This window comes from Poeciliopsis prolifica, unplaced genomic scaffold (assembly GCF_027474105.1).
Source record: "Poeciliopsis prolifica strain line A6 unplaced genomic scaffold, Auburn_PproV2 SCAFFOLD128, whole genome shotgun sequence".
NCBI lineage: Eukaryota > Metazoa > Chordata > Actinopteri > Cyprinodontiformes > Poeciliidae > Poeciliopsis > Poeciliopsis prolifica.
The window spans coordinates 475,698-502,894 of NW_026562503.1; the positions used below are offsets into that span (position 1 = coordinate 475,698).

The following is a 27,197-nucleotide window of genomic DNA, read 5'->3' on the forward strand; positions in this document are numbered from 1 at the left end:
TTAGATTAAATTCAGTTTTTATTGCTGCAGCATCAGAAGGTCCAGTTCTGGTTACGAAAGCAGAACTTTGGTTTCTAACAGAAACACACAGAACCTGTCAGGAGGAGCCGGTTCTGGTGGAACCGGGCCCGGTGCAGGCTGAGGGACAGAACTGCAGGTCCGAACATCTGGACCAACCTGAGTCATGTTGGTGAAATCAAGTTACATTAAAATCAGATTTATTTTGAAGGAAACGTTTCAACCAGTCCAGAACTCCTGCCTGGGTTTCTGAACATGGAACCAGTTTGACCCGCTTCTGAACTCTTTCAAGGTGTTTTAAATGAGGAGCTGTTGGTCTGGTGGACGGAGCGGTTCTGACCCAGAATCGGTTCCTGTAGATGTCTTCAGCTTCAGCCTCATCCTGACCGCAGAGCGACTCCACTTCCTGTAGTTCCCGCCACAATAAAACACCAAATGTTTCCTCTGTGTAATAAAGTTTGTTTCTATCCTCAGCAGAAATAATAAAGTTAAAAACATCCAATAATAATCACTAAATGTGATCAAAGAATTAGTGACTTTTCACTGACGCAGAATAAACCTTCATATAAAACAATCAAGCAGAAGAAAACATCCAGGAAATGAAGAAGCTTCTTTTCATTTTCAGCCATTTTGTTTCTGTTTTTTCTAACATGTCAAAACTTCATGTTCATGAACCAGTTGGGTTTGTCCCACTGGGAGAACTGGGCTGGTTCTGATTGGGTCAGAACCATCACACTTTGCTCTCAGTGATCATGTTACTCTTTTCCTCAGCAGGTGGGTCGGGGATGGTGGCGGGGCTTCTGTCTCCGTCTCACCTGCTGGTTCAGAGAAAACAAGATTCACTGGTTGATTCAGAAGAACTGATGGTCAGAGGTCAGAGGTCAGGACCCTGCAAACAGCATGCAGAGGTTGGCACTGCTAGCTAAAAGGTTAGCTATGCTAACACTAAAGTGCTAATCATAAACATTAGTTCAGCTAACGTTAAAGCAGTATATTAACATGTTGTTTGACACATGCTGACGCTAAGCTGAGCTGACCTTTGACCTGTCTGGCCAGGAGGCGCGGCCCGGCCAGTCCAATCCCCAGCGCCCCGATGGGAGCCGTGATCAGGATAGCTAGCACCGCTAGCGTTAGCACGTCCAGACCAAACTGGATCAAAGTCTCATCGCCTTCGTCCCGCGCCAAGTCCAACGCCTTGGAGCCGATCGCCGCCTGGAGGACAGAGGGACGGTTAGTCCGGGAGTTCTGGTGGACCAGACTGGTTCTGATGGTTCTGGTGGATCAGACTGGTTCTCAGTTTTTTGGGGTCAAGAGGTCAAGGTCACTCCAGCTGGTCCAGATGTTCCCACTTTCAGGTTCATCATCAACACATCATGAAAATATGTTGAAATATTTATCATGAAAAATATGTCTGATATTTTTCTGTCTGCAGTAAAAGTTTCTCAGTCGATCAGTTGATCAATAGATTGGTTGATTGATCTGAATCTGATCTGGTTTCTCTCCAACAATAAAATGTATTTTATTGTGATTTTCTAATATTTAAATCTTCTGGTTTGTTGGGCTGCAATAACTGTTTTATGATGACATGACAGGAGGTACATGAGGACATAAAACCCCAGCAGAGCCTCGGCCCAGAGGTCAGAGGTCAATGACCTGATCAGACGCCATCAGACCTGCACGGTGGCTTTAGGCATCCAGGCCACAGCGATGAAAAGCTTCTCCTTCAGGGTGAAACCTCCGAACTGGACCAGCAGGAAGGTGACGACCAGACGGACCAGCAGACCAATCAGGATGCAGGCCACGCCCAGCCCTGACAGGAAACAGGAAGTGAGGCAACGCTGGGCGGAGCAGAAACACGGCCGCCGTAACCTGAGCGTTCTTACCCACAGTGCCGGGGTTGAGGGACGTGACGGAGATCTCGGCTCCAATCAGACCAAACAGGAGCGGCTGGAAAACGTCCCAGCAGCGTCCGACCATGGCCGCCACAGGCGCCTGCACACAGTCACATTCACCATCAGCCACCCGAAAGATGGCTGACTGGGTGGAGGAGCAACCAGCTGCTGGGGACACTGGGAAGGTCTGAACTTCCTCTTTCAGTTCCTCCTCCATCCTCCAGGAGGCAGAGATACGTGTCCTTTAGCTCCAGGGGTTGAAGATCACAACAAGGTCACATCAGGAGTCAGAGGAAGGAACCGCTAACTACAGAGCTAGCTGCTCTAACCCTACAGCACTAGCCATGAACATTAGCTACACCAATGCTAAAGCGCTATAGCAATACAGCATGTAGCAGTAGCTAATGCTAAAGCGCTATAGCAATACAGCATGTAGCAGTAGCTAATGCTAAAGCTCTATAGCAACACAGCATTTAGCAGTAGCTAATACTTAAGCACCATAGCAACATAGCATTTAGCAGTTGCTAATGCTAAAGCTCTATAGCAACCCAGTATTTAGCAGTAGCTAATGCAAAATTGCCATAGTAACCCAGTATTTAGCAGTAGCCAATGCTAAAGCGCTATAGAAATACAGCATGAAGCAGTAGCTAATGCTAAAGCTCTATAGCAACACAGCATTTAGCAGTAGCTAATACTTAAGCACTATAGCAACATAGCATTTAGCAGTTGCTAAAGCTAAAGCTCTATAGCAACCCAGCATTTAGCAGTAGCTAATGCAAAATCGCCATAGTAACCCAGTATTTAGCAGTAGCCAATGCTAAAGCGCTATAGCAATCCAGCATGTAGCAGTAGCTAATGCTAAAGCTCTATAGCAACACAGCATTTAGCAGTAGATAATGCAAAATCGCCATAGTAACCCAGTATTTAGCAGTAGCCAATGCTAAAGCGCTATAGCAATACAGCATGTAGCAGTAGCTAATGCTAAAGCTCTATAGCAACACAGCATTTAGCAGTAGCTAAAGCACTATAGCAACACAGCATTTAGCAGTAGCTAATGCTAAAGCTCTATAGCAACACAGCATTTAGCAGTAGCTAAAGCACTATAGCAACACAGCATTTAGCAGTAGCCATTTAGCAGTAGCTACTGCTAAAGTGCTATAGCAACACAGCATGTAGCAGTAGCTAATGCTGAGGTGCTATAGCAACACAGCATGTAGGAGTAGCTAATGCTAAGGTGCTATAGCAACAGAGCATTTATCAGTAGCTAATGCTAAAGCGCTATAGCAACGCAGCATTTAGCAGTGGCTAATGCTAAAGCGCTATAGCAACACAGCATTTAGCAGTAGCTAATGCTAAAGCTCTATAGCAACACAGAATTTAGCAGTAGCTAATACTTAAGCACTATAGCAACACAGAATGTAGCAGTAGCTAATGCTAAAGCTCTATAGCAACCCAGTATTTAGCAGTAGCTAATGCTAAAGCTCTATAGCAACACAGCATTTAGCAGTAGCTAAAGCACTATAGCAACACAGCATTTAGCAGTAGCTAATGCTAAAGCTCTATAGCAACACAGCATTTAGCAGTAGCTAAAGCACTATAGCAACACAACATTTAGCAGTAGCTAATGCTAAATCGCTATAGCAACTCAGCATTTAGCAGTAGCCATTTAGCAGTAGCTAATGCTAAAGTGCTATAGCAACACAGCATGTAGCAATAGCTAATGGTAAGGTGCTATAGCAAAAAAGCATTTAGCAGTAGCTAATGCTAAAACTCTATAGCAACACAGCATTTAGCAGTAGCTAAAGCACTATAGCAACACAGCATTTAGCAGTAGCCATTTAGCAGTAGCTAATGCTAAAGTGCTATAGCAACACAGCATTTAGCAGTAGCTAATGCTAAAGCCCTATAGCAACACAGCATTTAGCAGTAGCTAAAGCACTATAGCAACACAGCATTTAGCAGTAGCCATTTAGCAGTAGCTAATGCTAAAGTGCTATAGCAACACAGCATGTAGCAATAGCTAATGCTGAGGTGCTATAGCAAAAGAGCATTTAGCAGTAGCTAATGCTAAAGTGCTATAGCAACCCAGCATTTAGCAGTAGCTAATGCTAAAGTGCTATAGCAACACAGCATGTAGGAGTAGCTAATGCTAAGGTGCTATAGCAACAGAGCATTTATCAGTAGCTAATGCAATATTGCCATAGTAACCCAGTATTTAGCAGTAGCTAATGCTAAAGCACTATAGCAATACAGCATGTAGCAGTAGCTAATGCTAAAGTGCTATAGCAACACAGCATTTAGCAGTAGCTAATGCTAAAGCCCTATAGCAACACAGCATTTAGCAGTAGCTAAAGCACTATAGCAACACAGCATTTAGCAGTAGCCATTTAGCAGTAGCTAATGCTAAAGTGCTATAGCAACACAGCATGTAGCAATAGCTAATGCAAAAGAGCATTTAGCAGTAGCTAATGCTAAAGTGCTATAGCAACACAGCATTTAGCAGTAGCTAATACTTAAGCACTATAGCAACACAGAATGTAGCAGTAGCTAATGCTAAAGCTCTATAGCAACCCAGTATTTAGCAGTAGCTAATGCAAAATTGCCATAGTAACCCAGTATTTAGCAGTAGCTAATGCTAAAGCACTATAGCAATACAGCATGTAGCAGTAGCTAATGCTACAGCTCTATAGCAACATAGCATTTAGGAATAGCTAAAGCACTATAGCAACACAGCATTTAGCAGTAGCTAATGCTAAAGTTCTATAGCAACACAGCATTTAGCATTAGCTAAAGCACTATAGCAACACAGCATTTAGCAGTAGCTAATGCTAAAGCTCTATAGCAACACAGCATTTAGCAGTAGCTAAAGCACTATAGCAACACAACATTTAGCAGTAGCTAATGCTAAAGTGCTATAGCAACACAGCATGTAGCAATAGCTAATGGTAAGGTGCTATAGCAAAAAAGCATTTAGCAGTAGCTAGCTATAGCACACAGCATTTAGCAGTAGCCATTTAGCAGTAGCTAATGCTATAGCAACACAGCATTTAGCAGTAGCTAATGCTAAAGCACTATAGCAACACAGCATTTAGCAGTAGCTAATGCTAAAGCTCTATAGCAACACAGAATTTAGCAGTAGCTAATACTTAAGCACTATAGCAACACAGAATGTAGCAGTAGCTAATGCTAAACTCTATAACAACACAGCATTCAGTAGTAGCTAATGCTAAGGAGCTATAGGAACACAGCATTTAGCAGTAGCTAATGCTAAAGCGCTATATCAATCCGGCATTTAGCAGTAGCTAATGCTAAAGCGCTATAGCAACCCGGAATTTAGCAGTAGCTAATGCTAAAGCGCTACGCAACACAGCATGTAGCAGTAGCTAATGCTAAATGCTAACTTCCACCACATTGGAATCCCAATGACTCAACATGTTGCAACACAGAACATGGCGTCCCGTAACGTCTGAGGCTGCAGCAGAACCAAACATCTGGATGTTCGTCACCTTGTCCGTCTTCCAGCTCAGAGCAGCCAGGAAGGACAGAACCAGCGTACAGAGGCCGCCGGCGCCGGCGAAGCCAACAACATGGCTGAAGAAGATGGAGAAGACGGAGAGTCCCACCAGCAGCAGCGTCCTGCGCAGCACCAGGTCCTCCTGCAGAGGCACCAACAGCTTCACACCTGGGTCTCATCACAGTCTGTGACGGCTTGTTTCTGAGGACCGACCTGGTCGCTGCTGGGGAAGAGGCATCAGGAACAGACCCAGGATCAGTCCGGCGGGACTCCACCCACCACCTCCAGCACACCTTTGAGGATGTTCATCCAGGTGGAACCTGGACAACAGACAGGGTCAGAACGCAGCAGAACGCAGCAGAACCCCACAGGAAACCGGGTCTGACCCGTGGAGAAGGCGATTCCCAGGCAGGTGGAGAACCCAGTGATGGCCAGAATGACATCAAAACTCCCAGCAGCCATCAGGAGCGTCGGGATCCCCTGCAGAGACAGACGGCAGATCTCAGCACCGCATCGTTAACCTGCATCGTTAACCTGCTGGCCTCAGGTCTGGTTCCACTTCATCCCTTTATGCTCCAGAACCCTCAGGTAGATTCTGAGGATGTGTCTGTCTGTGGGGTCAGAGGTCATCACTGGACCGCAGTGTTTACCTGCTGCAGGCGGGCCAGGGAGAAGCAGAAGGTTCCTGGTGTGGATCAAACTAAGAGCTTGTAAAGGTTCTGGATCATTTCATGACTAAAGTTCTGCTGATTGCAGAAGCTTCAGGTTCTGGAAATGAGCCAAAGGAAGTTTTACATGTAATGATGTTACCTTCTCCACTCCGTATCCTTCCCTCTGCAGCAGCAGCATGGAAGGAAAGACGACCGCCGGAGAAACTGCAGCCAGAACGAAGCTGCAGAAACACAGAGACTCAGAGCTGCAGCTCAGTGTGTGTGTGTGTGTGTGTGTGTGTGTGTGTGTCTCTGTGTGTGTGTGTGTTTCTGTCTCTGTGTGTGTGTGTCTCTGTGTGTGTGTCTCTCTGCGTGTGTGTCTCTGTGTGTGTGTGTCTCTGTGTGTCTCTCTGTCTCTGTGTGTGTGTGTCTCTGTGTGTGTCTCTCTGTGTGTGTGTGTCTCTCTGTGTGTGTCTCTGTGTGTGTGTGTGTGTGTGTTTCTGTCTCTGTGTGTCTCTCTGTCTTGTGTGTCTCTGTGTGTGTGTCTCTCTGTGTGTGTGTCTCTCTGTGTGTGTGTGTCTCTGTGTGTGTGTCTCTGTGTCTGTGTGTCTCTGTGTGTTTCTGTCTCTGTGTGTGTGTCTCTGTGTGTGTCTCTGTGTGTGTGTGTTACCCCAGGATGAAGCCCCAGGCCCAGGGCAGGCGCAGCAGGAAGTGAGAAACCACAGTAACGACGCAGGCCTCCAGCACGCAGGGCCCCACCGCCACGCGCACACACACCGCTTTGAGGCGGCGCAGCGCCTGCAGGGACACACACACTGACAGCTGAGGGCGAACCGGGCTGAACGCGGACGGGGTGCGGCGGTTCTGATGGCGGTACCGAGGGGTCGAGGCCCAGGCCGGCTCGGGTCAGGATGACGGCCAGCGCCACGTTCCTCAGAGCCGCAGACCAGTGGGGGTGGAGGAGACGGCGGCGCCGACGTAGGGCACGTTACGCAGCAGCAGGCCGGCCAGCAGCATCCCTGCAGACACACACGGTCAGGTCGGTGCCGCCGGGTCCAGGAGGGACCGGTCAGGGTCGGGACCGGTCAGGGTCGGGACCGGTCAGGGTCGGGACCGGAGAGCGGCGGCTTCACCCAGCAGTGGAGGGAGGGGAGGCAGCGTCGGCAGCTGGATCAGACCCAACAGTTTCCCTCCCAGGACGGAGCAGATGAACAGGATGACGATCCCAAACAGGTTCCCTCCAGGAAGACACTCCTGGCCGTTATGGACCAGACGGTTCCGAACAGCAGAACCAGCAGGAACGCTGCGCAGATGATGAGCAGATTCATGTTTACATGACCACAGATTAACAACAAGAGCCTCATTTATAACTTTATATATGATTCTAATACCTGCAACAGGAAACAAGATAAATCATTAATCTCATTTAAATGAAACTATGCATGAAAATCATCAGATTATATGGATTAAAAGTCCAATAAATGAAACGTAACAACATTTAATCCACAACCAGAACTCAGATAAAAAATAAAACTTTATTTTTCTCTTTTCAGTTTAATTCAAACCATAAAAACACCAAAAGGTCAAAGAGAAGATTCATTAGCAGGATTTTATTAAAACCAGAGAATCATCAAAACCTCAAGAACTTTTTGATTCAACTTAAATAATTATTTTAAAAGAACAGATTCAAACAGAGTGAATCATTAAATCAGGACAAACTGCATCATTTCTCATGACTTTCATTCCTTCATGAGGTTCAAAGTTTCTTCAGTGGTGAAAATGGAAAATGAGGCTTTGCTGGTTTTTTTGTGTACAACAGTAAAATAATTCATAGTTTCTGTCAGCAGCTCAAACTGAGAAACTTTTATCAGTCGTCGTCTGTCAGGAAATGAAACAACAGGAAGTAAAACTCGTAAGAAGGAAGAGTTAAAGTTTGATCCACATTTTAATATGAGTGTAGGAGCCATTGTTGTCACCACCAGAGGGCGTATTGTTTTGTTTTCCGAGTGTCTGAGGGGGATGGGTTATTTAAGGTCGATTGTAATGGTGTTCAGGTGTTGACCTTTGGGAAGAGGACACAGTTTGTTTACTGTGTTCGGTTTGAGGGTTAGAAACGAACTTTTATGTATGTAAATGGAAAGTATAATAAAAGACTTTCATACTATAGAGGATCAGTATTCTGACACTTTATCTGAACGCACGTAAAAACGAACTACACCCAGAGGCAACCACTAGTAGCCCTAAAGTACAGGATTTTGGACGCTACAATGAGTTTAGTTTCATTACTGGATGATAAATGATCATGTTGCTGATTTTTACTTAATGATCATTTAGTATCAGGTTTGATCAATTAACTTTAACTTAAAAACTCTTAAACATGAAACTAGAAAATATTTTAAATATAGAAAATAAAAGATAAAAACCAATAAACTGGAATAAAAACAGAAACCATAAATAATGGATCATGAAGACCTGATCAGAATGATTTTAATGATCAGCTGATTATTGATTATTGTGATGTCGTGGCTCTTACAGCCGATCGGTGCTGATCAGTGCGGCTGGCAGCTGTTTTACTGTCCAGGTGTTTTACCTTTAGTGAGCAGCAGGTTGAGGAGGCCGTTCGGTCGCGGACATCGATCCTTCACTCTGAGACAGCAGGACGAAGACGAGCCCAACGTCCCCATCTGAGGACACAGAGGGACAGACAGGCTGACGTCCCACTCCGGTCTGACTCGGTCGGGACGCGGTCAGGACCGTCCTCGGGTCGGGACCCGGTCCTGGTATCAATACTACACATAAAATAACGTCTAGCGATGATTTATATGGAAAAAGCAGAAACTCCTGGATCTTTATCTGATCTGATTAGAATAATTCTGCTTTCATGGATCATCTGAACTTTCTGAACAAAGGAGTCCAGACGTCCCGCCTGTCTGTCTCACTCGTCTCCTCCGTCCTCCTGCGGGGCAGAACGCTGATCTCTCTGTCCTCCTGGTGACCCGGAGCGTTACTCTGGACACACACACCACACACACACACACCCACACACACACACACACACCCACACACACACACACACACACACCCACACAGATATGTTATTGTGTGTGTGTGTGTGTGTGAGTGAGAGAGTGTGTGTGTGAGTGGTGTGGGTGTGTAGAGAGTGTGTGTGAGAGTGTGTGTAGTGTGTGTGTGTGTGAGTGTGTGTGCAGGTAAAGCAATCAGGCGAATCTAAAGTCCACTGTCAATGATTGACGGTGTTTATGGTGCGGTTGCCATGGTGACCAGGACAGGTGGACTTTGAGGACGCCGTGGAGACGTAAACACCTCAGGAGCTCTGAGCCCGGGAGCTGACCTCTGACTGGCTGCAGGTTAAAGGTCAGAGGTCAGCCAGTAGCTGCTGCTGCTGCAGCGCTAACAGGAAGTGCAACTTTAGAGACAGGACATTTTATTTTGAAAGGTCAGAAATCAACAACATTTATTTCAGTTTCAGAACAAAATGAAATGAAAACATCCAGGAGATCCGGGTCGGTTCTGGTTCTGGTTCCCGCCAACTGGAACGAGCTCAGGTGACCTCCTGTGGAACCTCAGGGTTCTGGTGGTTCTGGTTCTGCAGTGAAGGCAGAGACGGGTCAGAACCAACTGGGTCGTCCAGGTTCTGGAGCGTCCTGACCCAGAGAACCATGGAGCAGCGTCTCCGACCAGCAGCAGCAGTCCAACATGTCCTGCGGTCCGGTCCAAAGCGTCCATCTGGTCCAATCCGGTCCGAAGCGTCTTCAGAGCGTCCACTTCAGACACCTGCAGAGACGGTGGACAGGTGAGCAGGATAGAGGACACCAGTCCCTCTCTGCAGCGCCCCCTACCTGGTCTCCCTGTGTGTGAGCAGACACCTGGTGCTGCAGTAGCGCCCCCCGCAGGTGGTGCAGGTGTAGTGGGACGGGAAGCCGCAGACACAGCAGAAGAGACGCGGCGGCAAAGAGGAGGGCGGGGCCGCCGCTGACAGGTAGTTAGGCTCCGCCCTCTCCGACAGGTTCTGCCAATCAGAGAGCAGCATGAAACCATCAGCCAATCAGGGAGCAGCTACCTCCTCCTCCAGCAGGGTGCTGAAGTTCTTCCTGAAGCGCTGCTTGAAGTGATCGCCCCTCGTCTTCCTCCTCTTCTTCTCTGAGGACAAAGAGACACTGAGCTGAACGGACAGGAGGTCAGAGTCCATCAGGAGGTCAGAGCGTCCATCAGGAGGACAGAGCGTCCATCAGGAGGTCAGAGTCCATCAGGAGGACAGAGCATCCATCAGGAGGTCAGAGTCCATCAGGAGGACAGAGCGTCCATCAGGAGGTCAGAGTCCATCAGGAGGACAGAGCATCCATCAGGAGGTCAGAGTCCATCAGGAGGACAGAGCGTCCATCAGGAGGTCAGAGTCCATCAGGAGGTCAGAGTCCATAAGAAGGTCAGAGTCCATCAGGAGGTCAGAGTCCATCAGGAGGTCAGAGCGTCCATCAGGACAGAGTCCATCAGGAGGTCAGAGTCCATCAGGAGGACAGAGCGTCCATCAGGAGGTCAGAGTCCATCAGGAGGTCAGAGTCCATAAGAAGGTCAGAGTCCATCAGGAGGTCAGAGTCCATCAGGAGGTCAGAGCGTCCATCAGGAGGACAGAGTCCATCAGGAGGTCAGAGTCCATCAGGAGGACAGAGTCCATCAGGAGGACAGAGTCCATCAGGAGGTCAGAGTCCATCAGGAGGACAGAGCGTCCATCAGGAGGTCAGAGTCCATCAGGAGGACAGAGCGTCCATCAGGAGGTCAGAGTCCATCAGGAGGTCAGAGTCCATCAGGAGGTCAGAGTCCATCAGGAGGTCAGAGTCCATCAGGTGGTCAGAGTCCATCATCTAGAGACTCACCTGGCTCTTCTGTCTCACTGAAGGCTGGGAGTCGGGCCGTGGGACCAGGGGGGGGCAGGAGGTCAAGGGGTCATCCTGGAGACTGAGACAGGAAGAGAGAGTGAGGAAGAGCATCATCATTATCACTGAGACCTGATCTGACCTTTGACCCCTCAGTTTGTCTTGATGCCAGCTGATGATGATGTCACTGATCGGATCCTAGTCCGTTACATCAATGACTGACCGGTTATTGTCCGGAACCATTGAGATCCACCAGAACCCCTGCTGGGCCCAGTCCAGAACCAACCTGGAAGTTGTCTTTCTCCAGAGGTTGTAAGAATATAAATCCACCTACATATCCAGAAGACATTAAACAATGACCTCCTCGTCACAAAAGACCACAGAAGAGAACAGAAGATGATACGAATGCGACACAAAAACAGCTAACACTGGATGCTAGCTTAGCTCAGAACGACCCGGGGAGTTAGCTGCTAATGCTAACAAAGCTCCGAGAAGAGTCTGGAACTGCGCAACGAGATATTTTAGAGTCTCAAACCCGGATGGAGGCGTCAATTGGATTAATAAAAAAGAGAATCGACACACTGGAGGAGCGACTGAACACAGCGGGAGAGAGAGTGAGTCACACAGAGGACCGAGGCCTACAACAGGGTGCTAGCGTTCCTACTCAAGAAAGACGCCAGATTAAGCGCTAAGTTGGATGATCTAGAGAACAGGATGCGCAGGAACAATATAAGAATGTACGGGATAAAGGAAGATTCTGAAGGGAAAGAGATGATCCCGTTTGTTACAGATCTTTTAAAATCAGCGCTGAAGCTGCCTGAAGACACGGAGATTTGCATCGAGAGACGATCAGAGCTACAGGCCAGAAGCCGAAACCGACATCACCACCGAGATCCATAATAGTTCGCTTTTTGGATTTCAACGTTAAACAGATGATACTGCAGCGTGCGTGGAAGCAGCGAGACGTGGAGTTTCGGGGAACAGAGTTTACTTTGACCAGGACTACTCCACTGAAGTGCAGAGAAAAAGAAAACAAGTGCATGAAGTGATTAAAAAACTGAAGGAGCGCAACATCAAGGCACATCACCATACCCGGCTCAACTTAGACTGTTTCTGGATGTCAAGACCTTCTCCTCTCTACTGGAGGCCCAACCCACTCTGAAGGAACTCGGGATCCCGGTGGAGGTGGATGAGCGGGACGTCCTGCAGAGAGCTGCTACGCAGCCATTGGCAGACCCAGGGGAGACGGAAAGGGCCGATCCGAGTCAGGACATCAGGGCCATACTGAACTTAGCGGATCAGCACAAGCAGGGATGAGATGGTAATGCTCACATGGCTCTGCCCCCATTTAACAGATAGTTTAATCAAAGGTGGATCATCTAAGACAGGGGAGGGCAATTATTTTTACCATGGGGCCACATGAGAGACAGAAAATGTTGTGGACCAAAAGGCTGAACTCAATCCTGCATAATATTAATTGTATTTCTTTATAAAAAGCAGTAAATAGCATTGTTTTGACAAGCTAGTAAGAGTAGATCTTATAGTTAAGCAATGAAAAACTGAGGTTGCCTTACAAAAAAATGTTATTTATTCAGTCAAATTAACCAAATCAATGGTAAACAAAATGTGAACATTTTATACAATTTGTGACTCATATTAGTGAACATTTTCAGTCACATTCACTCCAAAACACATTTGAGTTTTATATACTGTTGGGAAGAGGTTCTTAACAGACTAAAGACACCACCAAACAAGATACATCACATTGAACTGATTGAGAAAAGGGCTTCCAAAGAAAGTGTTCCAGTTCACTGCTAGTTGGTGCCTTTACATGCTGACATGTCTTTGTAGTCTAACCACTTTATTTGGTATTTCCTAAGTTCTTTTTTTTTGTTCAGTGAGAGAAATCTAGTCTCTGCTGGGCTTTAGCGAGTGCATCAAAGTCAGCTTGAATGTCTGAGGTGGCGATGCGAAGCACGGCTGACAGATGCTCATCAGTGAGAGAGGATCTGTACCTGGATTTTGTAAAGTTCATTCTTGAAAATGTTTGTTCACATATGTAGGTAGAGCCAAAGAACCAACATCTTCTGAGCATGTCTCCTAATGTTTGGAAAGTTCCCCTCCTTAAGAGAAGAGTAGAAATCAAGCAGAGATCCTGACTTAAAGTGCTCTGCCAGTATTGCATCAGACTGCAGGTCAATGAGTTCCAGCTGAACATCACTGGGTACATTATCCACACTGCAGGTAAATGCAGAAGAAACCATGTGCATTTCATCCTCAATTTTTCTGAGATCCTCAAATCGCTTTGAAAACTCACTGTGCAACGCTCCTAACATAGATGAGTACCTGCGAAGGCAATCAGCTGATGGTGTGACTTCTTTCAGGGTTTGCATGTGAGTGAGTGTTGCTCTCCAGTTGGCTTGAAAGAAACTGCATCTTTCTCATAAAAGCCTTCACCAGGCTGTGCATTTCATCAACAAAAAGGCCCTTGCCTTGTGCACAAAATATTTGTAAAAATATTTACGTATCTTTACATAAATAGGTAAATATTTACGTACATAAATATTTACGTATTTATGTACGTAAATAAAAACTTCAAAATAAAAGCAAAGCAGCTTTAGTCCATTCACGAGGTGAAATTAGAAAATATGTTTTTTTATGTTCATTCATCAGTGCAGTCACCCAGTCCTCGTCTGAGAGCTCTGGGATGTCTTTACCTTTCTTCTCACAAAACTCTCCAATCTCTGCTTTCAGATCCCACACTGTTTTTAGCACCTTGCCCAGGCTGGTAGCCTCATGCTCCTCCAAAGTGACAAACTGTCTGTGACTCAATGCCCGTGCCCTGATGAAGTTTACAATTTTAGTAACATCATCAATAACATGGTTAATTTTCAGCACTGGTTTGCACAACACATGTTGGTGTATAATACAATGCAAAAATACCAATTTTTGATCTGCATCGATTTCCGTCACTTTATCTTGAATACGTTTCAAAAGTCCGACATTTTTGCCCGTAAGATTTGGACAACCGTCCGTTGTGACACCTGCCAGTCTGTCCCATTCAGTGCCAGTGTGTCCATGCACGCATGGACCTCCGCCAACAGATTGCTCCCGGTTGTCGCTCCTCTCATCGACCGCATTGCTGCCAGCTCCTCCGTAATCTTGAAGTCCGACGTTATCCCACGGACAGATATGAGTAACTGTGCTGTGTCACGGACATCACAGCTCTCGTCCAAAGCCAAGGAGAAAAAGTCCAAACTTGCCACTTCGCGTTGCAGCTGGAGCTCCAGATTCCCCGCAATGTCCTCGATCCTTCCTGTCACGGTTCGCCTGGACAGCGGGATTTGCTCAAATGCTTCTTTTTGTTGAGGGCATATTAGTGCTGCAGAGTCCACCAAGCTCCCCCTCCGAGAACGGCTTACTGTTTTTTAGCGATTTTGTGGACCAAAGCTGGTCTTGGTTGCTGCATCCCTGGATGTGTGAAGCTCGGTAAAAACGCCTTGCTGCTTTTGTAGCTTAGCTAGCAAAGCTTCCGATGCCAGCGCCCTTTCAGCATCGTTCAAGTTTCTGTAGTTCTCCGCGTGTTTCGTCTCGTAATGCCGATTCAAATTGTAGTCCTTAAACACGGCAACCTGCTCCCCGCAAACTAAACACACACCTTTACCTCTGACTTCCGTAAATAAATACTTAGCTGTCCAATTTCTGTTGAAACTCTGCGTTCGGCCTCTAGCCTTCTGTTTTTTAGCAGGAGCAGACATTTCTCAGGGCTAAAGGAGTGCGGTGACCTGCTTGTGACAACGATCCAATCATGCATGCGTCCTGATGCGTCATTATGTACGTAAATAAAAACTTCCAAATAAAAGCAAAGCAGCTTTAGTCCATTCACGAGGTGAAATTAGAAAATATGTTTATTTTGAAATTTCCAATTAACCTTAGACAGGATGTATGTGGCCCGCGGGCCATACAATGCCCAGGTCTGCATTAGAAGGTTCTGAACCTGTCAGAACATCCTGTCTGAATCGGGTCCAGACAGGATGTGTTGGTGGTGGTTCTGCTCATTCTAACTCTGATGACTCGGCAGTAAACAGGTTGTTTCTGAGGCCGGTTCTGTTGGACTCGCCGTGGCAGGAAACCGTCTGACAGCAGCTGAAGCTCAGAGATAAATCTGTGGAAACACGAGAAGCCGCAACAGGTTACCCTGAAACCTCCCTGAAATGTTCCTGAAAACTTCCTGAAATGTTCCTGAAACCTCCCTGAAATGTTCCTGAAAGGTTTTTTCTCCTGGGCTGAGAAAAGCTCCGGATGTTTTGAACTCACAGAGCAGCAGCGGCAGCGGTGCGGCGGCGTTCATCTCGTCTGCAGACTGAAGCCGTTCTGTCCGTCTCAGAGCGAAGTTAAGAACATCCTGTTGAGCCAAACCGCAGCTGGAGGATGTGAGAGCAACGAGACGCACGACAGATTCAGCCTGTTGGCACCAAACTGCTGCTTTACACACCAACATCATCTGATGAACAATAGCAGGAATCAAACAAACCAACGTTTCTGTGAAACTACGAGGAAACTCAGAACGTTATCAGAGCTCACTGAGAAACCACCAGCTGAAGATGTTCACTGATGGAACCTGGAGTCCCTCAGGGCTGAGAGCTCGGCTCACTGATGTTCATGATAGAAACGCATCAGGAGGCAAATCTGGCAGAAATATTTGCACTCTTCATGGAAACAATAAAACAATCAGCCAGTAGTGATGATAATAATAATATAATAATAATAATAATAATAATAACAATAACAATAATACAATAATAATAATAATAATAATAACAACAACAATAATAATAATAATAATAATAATAATAACAACAATAATAATAACAATAATAATAATACATTTTAACAGTCGTCCCATTGGGCTGCAGGTGTTGTTACTGATCTGATCCAAATAGTAACTCATCACTCACATCAGGTGTTTTCCCCCAGGCCTTGAAAACAGCAGTTATCAAACCACTGCTAAAAAGAACAACCTGGACAAATCACTACTGCAGAATTACAGGCCGACCTCTGACCTCTGACCTCCCATTCATCAGCAAAGTTCTTGAAAAAACTGTAAATAATTAAATAGTTTCCTCATGATGACCAACTGCTTTGACTCTTTCCAGTCTGGTTTTTGTGCTCACCACAGCACGGAGACTGGCCTAGTCAAAGTATTCAATGACATCCATATAAATACGGACTGTGGTTGAACCACAGTGCTGGTTCTGGTTCTGGTTCTGTTGGACCTCAGTGTCCACCATGACATATTACTGAATGGACTGGAGAGTTGGGTTGGACTCTCCGGTTCAGTGCTCGACTGGTTTGAATCTTACATAAAGAACAGGGATTTCTTTGTTTCAATTGGAAACTTCTTATCAAAGAGGTCAAAGGTCACATGTGGGGAACCCCAAGGTTCAATCTTAGGACCCCTCTTACCTCAGAGCTGAAGGTTCTGGTCTGAGTTACCAGAACCAGAACCAGTTCAGGGTCAGGTTCTGGTGACTCTGGCTCTCTGTGCTCTGCTTTCTGCTGACTCTTTGTTTTTGTGGCTTCGTTTCCACAAAGCGAGTTTCACACTGATGTGTGAGAATAAAGACCCTGAACTGGTTCTGATTCTGGGAACTCCGACCAGAACCTTCAGCTCTGAGGTGAAACTGGATGTTAGTCAAACTTGTTTCAGCTCTCGGAGGTTCTGGTTCTGATGGAGGTGAAGCAGCTCCTCTCCCTGCAGAGCCGGGTTCAGGTCCAGATTGGGTTCGGCTGCAGAACCAGAACCAGGTCAGGGTCAGCAGGTCAGAGCAGACAAGTTTGAGCGGTTCTGTGGTTTCTGAAACCGTCGCTGTGGAAAATCTGAGTTAACAGCAAAAACAGGAAACTGAGACGAGAGGCTGGAGGTCCGACGGTTCCGTTCGGTTCTGTTCGGTTCTGTTCGGTTCTGATGCTTACAGAGTAATGAAGGATGTGATGAGCTGCAGGAGACGGTCCGGTCCAAACCGCAGCCCGACCCGGTTCTGTAGGCTGCAGAACTTCATGGGTACCAACCTGATCTGGTCTGGATTCAATGGAAGGACGAAGAATCTGACTCCATTTGACCTCTGACCTCGACTCTTCCTGACCTCTGACCTCGACTCTTCCTGAGGACACGACCTCCGACCCGACCCCGACCCGACCCGACCCCACAGAGTTGTCAGAGCATCGTTTCTGTTCGTTATGAATAACAAGATATATAATCTGTTTAATTTAATCATTAAACAGATCAGATTAAATGTTGCACTGTAAAAAATAACTGGTCAGATTAGATTAAATTCAGTTTTTATTGCTGCAGCATCAGAAGGTCCAGTTCTGGTTACGAAAGCAGAACTTTGGTTTCTAACAGAAACACACAGAACCTGTCAGGAGGAGCCGGTTCTGGTGGAACCGGGCCCGCTGCAGGCTGAGGGACAGAACTGCAGGTCCGAACATCTGGACCAACCTGAGTTATGTTGGTGAAATCAAGTTACATTAAAATCAGATTTATTTTGAAGGAAACGTTTCAACCAGTCCAGAACTCCTGCCTGGGTTTCTGAACATGGAACCAGTTTGACCCGGTTCTGAACTCTCTGAAGGTGTTTTAAATGAGGAGCTGTTGGTCTGGTGGACGGAGCGGTTCTGACCCAGAATCGGTTCCTGTAGATGTCTTCAGCTTCAGCCTCATCCTGACCGCAGAGCGACTCCACTTCCTGTAGTTCCCGCCACAATAAAACACCAAATGTTTCTTCCCTGTAATAAAGTTTGTTTCTATCCTCAGCAGAAATAATAAAGTTAAAAACATCCAATAATAATCACTAAATGTGATCAAAGAATTAGTGACTTTTCACTGACGCAGAATAAACCTTCATATAAAACAATCAAGCAGAAGAAAACATCCAGGAAATGAAGAAGCTTCTTTTCATTTTCAGCCATTTTGTTTCTGTTTTTCTAACATGTCAAAACTTCATGTTCATGAACCAGTTGGGTTTGTCCCACTGGGAGAACTGGGCTGGTTCTGATCGGGTCAGAACCATCACACTTTGCTCTCAGTGATCATGTGACTCTTCTCCTTGGCAGGTGGGTCGGGGCCGTGGCGGGGCTTCTGTCTCCGTCTCACCTGCTGGTTCAGAGAAAACAAGATTCACTGGTTGATTCAAAGCAGAACTGATGGTCAGAGGTCAGAGGTCAGGACCCTGCAAACAGCATGCAGAGGTGGGCACCGCTAGCTAAAAGGTTAGCTATGCTAACACTAAAGCGCTAATCATAAATATTAGTTCAGCTAACGTTAAAGCAGTATATTAACATGTTGTTTGACAGATGCTAACGCTAATCCTCTGTACCAGTATGACACTTAGCAGAAGCTAAATTCATTAGCTACCCAACATGCGCCGGATTGTGAACAGAAATGCATTCTGGGAACAGAATAAGCGTCGTGGGGTGGATAAACTGAGGACAGGAAGTGGAACTGAACATTTTCAAAACAGCGTAGAAAACTTTAGAATTGATCTAAAATGAATTTAGCATAAAGTCAGCGCACCAAACATTTTAAAATTTAAAATTAGCTGTGCTATTAGCATTAGCGCTAGCCCCACTGTTTGGTACATAATCAATGGGTTCCAGTTGGTCTCATACCAGCTTAATATGACCCGATTGGACCTTCTGCTGGTTCTGAAAGACGTTTCACTCAAAGGGTTTTTAGTTCTGACCAAAGTTCAGTCAAACCAGAACTAATGGACCGGGTCATCATTTGGGCTCAATAAAAACCTCCAGACTCTGAGCTGACCTTCGACCTGTCGGGCCAGGAGGCGCGGCCCGGCCAGTCCAATCCCCAGCGCCCCGATGGGAGCCGTGATCAGGATAGCTAGCACCGCTAGCGTTAGCACGTCCAGACCAAACTGGATCAAAGTCTCATCGCCTTCGTCCCGCGCCAAGTCCAACGCCTTGGATCCGATCGCCGCCTGGAGGACAGAGGGACGGTTAGTCCGGGAGTTCTGGTGGACCAGACTGGTTCTGATGGTTCTGGTGGACCAGACTGGTTCTGATGGTTCTGGTGGACCAGACTGGATCTGGTGGACCAGACTGGTTCTGATGGTTTTTGAGTGTGGGGTCAAGAGGTCAAGGTCACTCCAGGGGGTCAAGATGTTCCCATTTTCAGGTTCATCATCAACACATCATGAAAATATCTTTAAATATTTATCATGAAAAATATGTCTGATATTTTTCTGTCTGCAGTAAAAGTTTCTCAGTCGATCAGTTGATCAATAGATCGGTTGATTGATCTGAATCTCATCTGGTTTCTCTCCAGTAATAAAATGTATTTCAATATTTAAATCTTCTGGTTTATTTGGCTGCAATGACTGTTTTATGATGATATGACAGCAGGAACATGAAACCCTCAGCCCCAGCAGAGCCTCGGCCCAGAGGTCAGAGGTCAATGACCTGGTCAGACGCCATCAGACCTGCACGGTGGCTTTAGGCATCCAGGCCACAGCGATGAAAAGCTTCTCCTTCAGGGTGAAACCTCCGAGATGGACCAGCAGGAAGGTGACGACCAGACGGACCAGCAGACCAATCAGGATGCAGGCCACGCCCAGCCCTGACAGGAAACAGGAAGTGAGGCAACGCTGGGCGGAGCAGAAACACGGCCGCCGTAACCTGAGCGTTCTTACCCACAGTGCCGGGGTTGAGGGACGTGACGGAGATCTCGGCTCCAATCAGACCAAACAGGAGCGGCTGGAAAACGTCCCAGCAGCGTCCGACCATGGCCGCCACAGGCGCCTGCACACAGTCACATTCACCATCAGCCACCCGAAAGATGGCTGACTGGGTGGAGGAGCAACCAGCTGCTGGGGACACTGGGAAGGTCTGAACTTCCTCTTTCACTTCCTCCTCCATCCTCCAGGAGGCAGAGATACGTGACCTTTAGCTCCAGGGGTTGAAGATCACAACAAGGTCACATCAGGAGTTAGAGGAAGGAACCGCTAACTACAGAGCTAGCTGCTCTAACCCTACAGCACTAGCCATGAACATTAGCTACACCAATGCTAAAGCGCTATAGCAAGCCAGCATTTAGCAGTAGCTAATGCTAAAGCGCTATAGCAATACAGCATGTAGAAGTAGCTAATGCTAAAGCGCTATAGCAAGCCAGCATTTAGCAGTAGCTAATAGTAAAGCGCTATAGCAACACAGCAGTTAGCAGTAGCTAATGCTAAAGCATTTAGCAGTAGCTAATGCTAAAGCGCTACAGCAACACAGCATGTAGCAGTAGCTAATGCTAAAGCGCTACAGTAACACAGCATGTAGCAGTAGCTAATGCTAAAGCGCTACAGTAACACAGCATGTAGCAGTAGCTAATGCTAAAGCGCTACAGTAACACAGCATGTAGCGGTAGCTGATGCTAAAGCGCTACAGTAACACAGCATGTAGCAGTAGTGCTAATGCTAAAGCGCTACAGTAACACAGCATGTAGCAGTAGCTAATGCTAAAGCGCTACAGTAACACAGCATTTAGCAGTAGCTAATGTTAAGGCGCTATAGCAACAAAGCTTTTAGCAGGAGCTAATGCTAAAGCGCTATAGCAACACAGCATTTATCAGTAGCTAATGTTAAGGCGCTATAGCAACAAAGGTTTTAGCAGGAGCTAATGCTAAAGCGCTATAGCAACACAGGATTTAGCAGTAGCTAATGCTAAAGCATTTAGCAGTAGCTAATACTAAAGCGCTACAGCAACACAGCATGTAGCAGTAGCTAATGCTAAAGCGCAACAGCAACACAGCATGTAGCACTAATGCTACATTTAGCATTAGCAGTAGCTAATGCTAAATGCTAACTTCCACCACATTGGAATCCCAATGACTCAACATGTTGCAACACAGAACATGGCGTCCCGTAACGTCTGAGGCTGCAGCAGAACCAAACATCTGGATGTTCGTCACCTTGTCCGTCTTCCAACCCAGAGCAGCCAGGAAGGACAGGACCAGCGTACAGAGGCCGCCGGCGCCGGCGAAGCCAACAACATTGCTGAAGAAGATGGAGAAAACGGAGAGTCCCACCAGCAGCAGCGTCCTGCGCAGCACCAGGTCCTCCTGCAGAGGCACCAACAGCTTCACACCTGGGTCTCATCACAGTCTGTGACGGCTTGTTTCTGAGGACCGACCTGGTCGCTGCTGGGGAAGAGGATCAGGAACAGACCCAGGATCAGTCCGGCGGCGACTCCACCCACCACCTCCAGCACACCTTTGAGGATGTTCATCCAGGTGGAACCTGGACAACAGACAGGGTCAGAACGCAGCAGAACGCAGCAGAACCCCACAGGAAACCGGTCTGACCCGTGGAGAAGGCGATTCCCAGGCAGGTGGAGAACCCAGTGATGGCCAGGATGTCATCAAAACTCCCAGCAGCCATCAGGAGCGTCGGGATCCCCTGCAGAGACAGACGGCAGATCTCAGCACCGCATCGTTAACCTGCATCGTTAACCTGCTGGCCTCAGGTCTGGTTCCACTTCATCCCTTTATGCTCCAGAACCCTCAGGTAGATTCTGAGGATGTGTCTGTCTGTGGGGTCAGAGGTCATCACTGGACCGCAGTGTTTACCTGCTGCTGGCGGGTCCAGGGAGAAGCAGAAGGTTCCTGGTGTGGATCAAACTAAGAGCTTGTAAAGGTTCTGGATCATTTCATGACTAAAGTTCTGCTGATTGCAGAAGCTTCAGGTTCTGGGAAAATGAGCCAGAGGAAGTTTTACAGTGTAACAGGCTGAAGGCTCTCTGACCCCAGACGACGTTTCATCACTAAACAGGAACCAAAGGGCTGATGAGTTTGATTTCTCTGTAGATGTTGGACCTAAAGGCCGGTTGGACTGGTTCTGGTTGGGTCCGTGTGTTTAGAGTGGTGATGTTACCTTCTCCACTCCGTATCCTTCCCTCTGCAGCAGCAGCATGGAAGGAACGACGACCGCCGGAGAAACTGCAGCCAGAACGAAGCTGCAGAAACACAGAGACTCAGAGCTGCAGCTCACAGTGTGTGTGTGTGTCTGTGTGTGTGTGTCTGTGTCTGTGTGTGTGTGTGTGTCTGTGTGTGTGTGTGTCTGTGTGTGTGTGTGTGTGTGTGTGTGTGTCTCTGTGTGTCTCTCTGTCTCTGTGTGTGTGTGTCTCTCTGTGTGTGTGTGTCTCTCTGTGTGTGTGTGTGTGTCTCTGTGTGTGTGTGTGTCTCTGTGTGTGTGTGTGTGTGTCTGTGTGTGTGTGTCTCTGTGTGTCTCTCTGTCTCTGTGTGTGTGTGTGTCTCTGTGTGTGTGTGTCTCTCTGTGTGTGTGTGTGTGTGTCTCTGTGTGTCTCTGTGTGTGTGTGTGTGTCTCTGTGTGTCTCTCTGTCTCTGTGTGTGTGTGTGTGTGTGTCTCTGTGTGTGTGTCTCTCTGTGTGTGTGTCTCTGTGTGTGTGTGTGTGTCTCTGTGTGTCTCTGTGTGTGTGTGTGTGTCTCTGTGTGTCTCTCTGTCTCTGTGTGTGTGTGTGTGTGTCTCTGTGTGTGTGTCTCTCTGTCTCTGTGTGTGTGTCTCTGTGTCTGTGTGTCTCTGTGTGTGTGTGTCTCTGTGTGTGTCTCTCTGTGTGTGTGTGTCTCTGTGTGTGTGTGTGTTACCCCAGGATGAAGCCCCAGGCCCAGGGCAGGCGCAGCAGGAAGTGAGAAACCACAGTAACGACGCAGGCCTCCAGCACGCAGGGCCCCACCGCCACGCGCACACACACCGCTTTGAGGCGGCGCAGCGCCTGCAGGGACACACACACTGACAGCTGAGGGCGAACCGGGCTGAACGCGGACGGGGTGCGGCGGTTCTGATGGCGGTACCGAGGGGTCGAGGCCCAGGCCGGCTCGGGTCAGGATGACGGCCAGCGCCACGTTTCCTCAGAGCCGCAGACCAGTGGGGGTGGATGGAGACGGCGGCGCCGACGTAGGGCACGTTACGCAGCAGCAGGCCGGCCAGCAGCATCCTGCAGACACACACAGTCAGGTCGGTGCGCCGCCGGTCCAGGAGGACCGGTCAGGGTCGGGACCGGTCAGGGTCGGGACCGGTCAGGGTCGGGACCGGAGAGCGGCGGCTTCACCCAGCAGTGGAGGGAGGGGAGGCAGCGTCGGCAGCTGGATCAGACCCAACAGTTTCCCTCCAGGACGGAGCAGATGAACAGGATGACGATCCCAAACAGGTTCCCTCCAGGAAGACACTCCTGGCCCGTTATGGACCAGACGGTTCCAAACAGCAGAACCAGCAGGAACGCTGCGCAGATGATGAGCAGATTCATGTTTACATGACCACAGATTAACAACAAGAGCCTCATTTATAACTTTATATATGATTCTAATACCTGCAACAGGAAACAAGATAAATCATTAATCTCATTTAAATGAAACTATGCATGAAAATCATCAGATTATATGGATTAAAAGTCCAATAAATGAAACGTAACAACATTTAATCCACAACCAGAACTCAGATAAAAATGTTCAGTTTAATTCAACTTAAATAATTATTTTAAAAGAACAGATCCAAACAGAGGGAATCATTAAATCAGGACAAACTGCATCATTTCTCATGACTTTCTTTCCTTCATGAGGTTCAAAGTTTCTTCAGTGGTGAAAATGGAAAATGAGGTTTTGCTGGTTTTTGTCTAAAACAGTAAAATAATTCATTTAGTTCCTGTCAGTTAAAGTTTGATCCACATTTTAATATGAGTTTAGTTTCATTACTGGATGATAAATGATCATGTTGCTGATTTTTACTTAATGATCATTTAGTATCAGGTTTGATCAATTAACTTTAACTTAAAAACTCTTAAACCTGAAACTAGAAAATATTTTAAATATAGAAAATAAAAGATAAAAACCAATAAACTGGAATAAAAACAGAAACCATAAATAAATGGATCATGAATCTCTGATCAGAATGATTTTAATTGATCGGCTGATTATTGATTATTGTGATGTCGTGGCTCTTACAGCCGATCGGTGCTGATCAGCGGCTGGCAGCTGTTTTACTGTCCAGGTTTTTTACCTTTAGTGAGCAGCAGGTTGAGGAGGCCGTTCGGTCGCGGACATCGATCCTTCACTCTGAGACAGCAGGACAAGACGAGCCCAACGTCCCCATCTGAGGACACAGAGGGACAGACAGGCTGACGTCCCACCGGTCTGACTCGGGTCGGGACCCGGTCAGGACCGTCCTCGGGTCGGGACCCGGTCCTGGTATCAATACTACACATAAAAATAACGTCTAGCGATGATTTATATGGAAAAAGCAGAAACTCCTGGATCTTTATTCTGATCTGATTAGAATAAATTCTGCTTTCATGGATCATCTGAACTTTTCTGAACCAAAGGAGTCCAGACGTCCCGCCTGTCTGTCTCACCTCGTCCTCCTCCGTCCTCCTGCGGGGCAGAACGCTGATCTCTCTGTCCTCCTGGTGACCCGCAGCGTTACTCTGGACACACACACACACACACACACACACACACACACACACACACACACACACACACACAGATAGTGTTAATAACAGATAGTGTTATTGTGTGTGTGTGTGTGTGTGTCAGTAAAGTTGGACTGTGACTCGTTCTGGTTCAGCCTGACCAGCCGGTCCGTTCAGCAGAACCGGTCCAGGAGGTTTGGAGAAGAACCAGACCTGGTTCTGGTGGAGAAACATGATGGAGACTCTCCAGGTGCTGAACTGGTCAGACTGGTGAACCGGACCTGCAGGAGGTTTCAGGCTGGCAGAACCAGAAACATGGAGGAACCTCAGCTGGTGGTGTCCCGGATTCATGGATTCATGGATTCATGGTTTTATGGATTCATGGTTTCATGGATTCATGGATTCATGGTTTTCTGGTTTTTGGTTTTCAGGTTTTATGGTTTGTGGTTTTCCGGTCCGTTCCCTCAGGAAGGAGCCAGCTGAGCCTCTTCTCTCTGTCTCCGGTCAGACCTGGACCCCAGCAGCTCCACTTTCTGCAGCTTCAGGACAGAAACTGCTGTATAATTGTATCATTTATTAATTGGTCATTAAGTTGTTGTTTATTCTCTCCGTTCAGTTATTATTGATCATATTTCACTCATAAAGTCAAAGGAGACTCAGAGCGCTGTTCGCAGGCGCCCCCTGGTGGACAAACTACCAGCTGCGACTTTCTAACGTCATTATTCAGCAATAAGTAATAAATAATGTTAATCTAACTGGTGTTACCGGTGTATATTGAAAGAGTTCTTTCCTGGAAATCTTTCCAGGAGGACAGAGATATCATAATAACCAGTCTTATACAACTGTTTATTCCCCTCTCCTCAGGCAGGCAAGCGCCAACTGCAGCTAGTACAGTACTCTAGTTTCTTGGAAATAAATCTACAATAATAATAAAAAGTAGATTTCTTGTAAAATATAAAAAAAATAAAATAATCACATATCACAGTTGTTTTGTGACCTTAATACAACCAGTTTAAACATTGCAGAACAAAAGAACCAAATATACATACCTGCACAAAAGAAATAAAAATGCCCTTTAACACGCAGCTCTTCCATTCACAGGAGTCGGGATTCCCCTACCTCTGAAGGTAGTACAGTACTGATGTCATAAGATGCTCTCTTAAAGTGACAGTGCAGATACTGGCGCTTGTCAGAATAAGTAAAAATAATAACATCCTTAAAATATAACAGAAAAAAAAGATTCTTCAGTATTAATCAGGATGTGGTGGAATTTCAAACATTATAATAGAAATAAATAAAAGCATATTTCTAAAATTGTTACACTGGTCTGTATCCAGTTTAACTCATCAAACTGGATCCAAACTGGGAGCTCAGCCTCTGTAAACATTTCCTGATGCAGATTTTATATCTTTATGTAAATAAAAACATGAATATTAATGATTTCAGGTTAAATTATTATCCTGGTTTTAACATTTTAGAACTGATTCATGTTTTCATTAAATGTTTTCTGTTGCTTTAATTACATAAACTGCTGTTGTCAGTGGTGGTGGGCGGGGCTTCAGGGTTCTGGTGGGTTTGGGTTTTACCTGAGCGGGGTTCTGGTCCGTGGGCCGGACGTAGCGCTTCGTAGCTTCTTCATCCATCATCTGAAACACAAGCAGACAGTTTGGACCTCAACCGAGATAAACCAGAACCACTGGGTTCTGGTTCTGGTGGGAACATGAAGGTGATTTATCTCCCCATTGCAGCCAGGCACGTCCTGCTTTCTGCAGGAATGACCGGTTCTGAAGGTTCTGTCAGACTGGGAAAGTCCAAACTGGACCCAATAGAGAGTAGATCGGTTCCTGAGGTCCAAAATGTTCTGATAAAGTTTAATCATGTAATTCTTCTATTTGTCATTAATTTCTGTATTTTTACATTTTTCTTGTTCTTTATTCTCCAGGTTCTTCTGGACCTTTCAGTGAAACGGATCAGGATGTTTTTAAAGATCCAAATGAAAATCACATTTCAGAACCATAAAATATAAAATCCATTTGATAAAAAACTGAAATAGAACCAGAGCCATAAGCGTCTCAATAAATGTTTATTATAAGCAAAAAGTTTGTAAATTTACTAAAAACTTCAGCAAATATTAAATAAATGTGTAAAAGTCAGTTTTTACTTGTTATAAAATGTCTATTTACACAATTTTAAGACTGATTTTGTGTTGATATTGTGACTAAGAGGCTTCATGCTCCACAGATTTATTAAAATATACATTAAAATGGAGCTGAATTACATTATTTTAATTTGTTGATTTTCCTTTAAATACATATTTCAGCAGTTAAACAGAATTAATGTTTAGTTTTATTCAGATTAAAAATATATTTATCTGATTTGACTAAATCCAATCATTTAAATATTTCAGGTGTTTTTCTCTCTAGTTGGTCTGTTTTCTTACCTTCGCTGGTTTGATGCGTCTGGAACCGACAGGAGAGCAGGACTGAGTCACAGAGCCAGATGCAGGGCGAGAGAGTGTGTGAGCAGAGTGTGTGTGAGCAGAGTGTGTGTGAGCAGGGTGTGTGTGAGCAGAGTGTGTGTGAGCAGAGTGTGTGTGAGCAGAGTGTGTGTGAGCAGGGTGTGTGTGAGCAGAGTGTGTGTGAGCAGAGTGTGTGTGAGCAGAGTGTGTGTGAGCAGAGTGTGTGTGAGCAGAGCGTGTGTGTGTGTGTGTGTGTGTGTGTTTGTTTCTAATACCTTGTGGGGACCA

General features: G+C 46.4%; 1 protein-coding gene and 1 pseudogene across 1 annotated transcript; both read right to left on the reverse strand.

Moving 5' to 3' along the window:
• On the reverse strand, nucleotides 1–26,908 carry LOC129355277 (sodium/hydrogen exchanger 9B2-like; annotated as a pseudogene).
• Nucleotides 17,292–23,290, reverse strand: LOC129355258 (sodium/hydrogen exchanger 9B2-like). Its single transcript, XM_055024781.1, is given in 12 exon segments — nucleotides 17,292–18,122; nucleotides 18,789–18,963; nucleotides 19,465–19,601; nucleotides 19,675–19,783; nucleotides 20,940–21,089; nucleotides 21,161–21,267; nucleotides 21,333–21,426; nucleotides 21,901–21,982; nucleotides 22,632–22,759; nucleotides 22,839–22,892; nucleotides 22,894–22,981; nucleotides 23,175–23,290. Coding segments are annotated over 12 exon segments (1,311 nt in total). The 3' UTR covers nucleotides 17,292–18,051.
• Nucleotides 26,909–27,197: the final 289 nt, after the last annotated feature.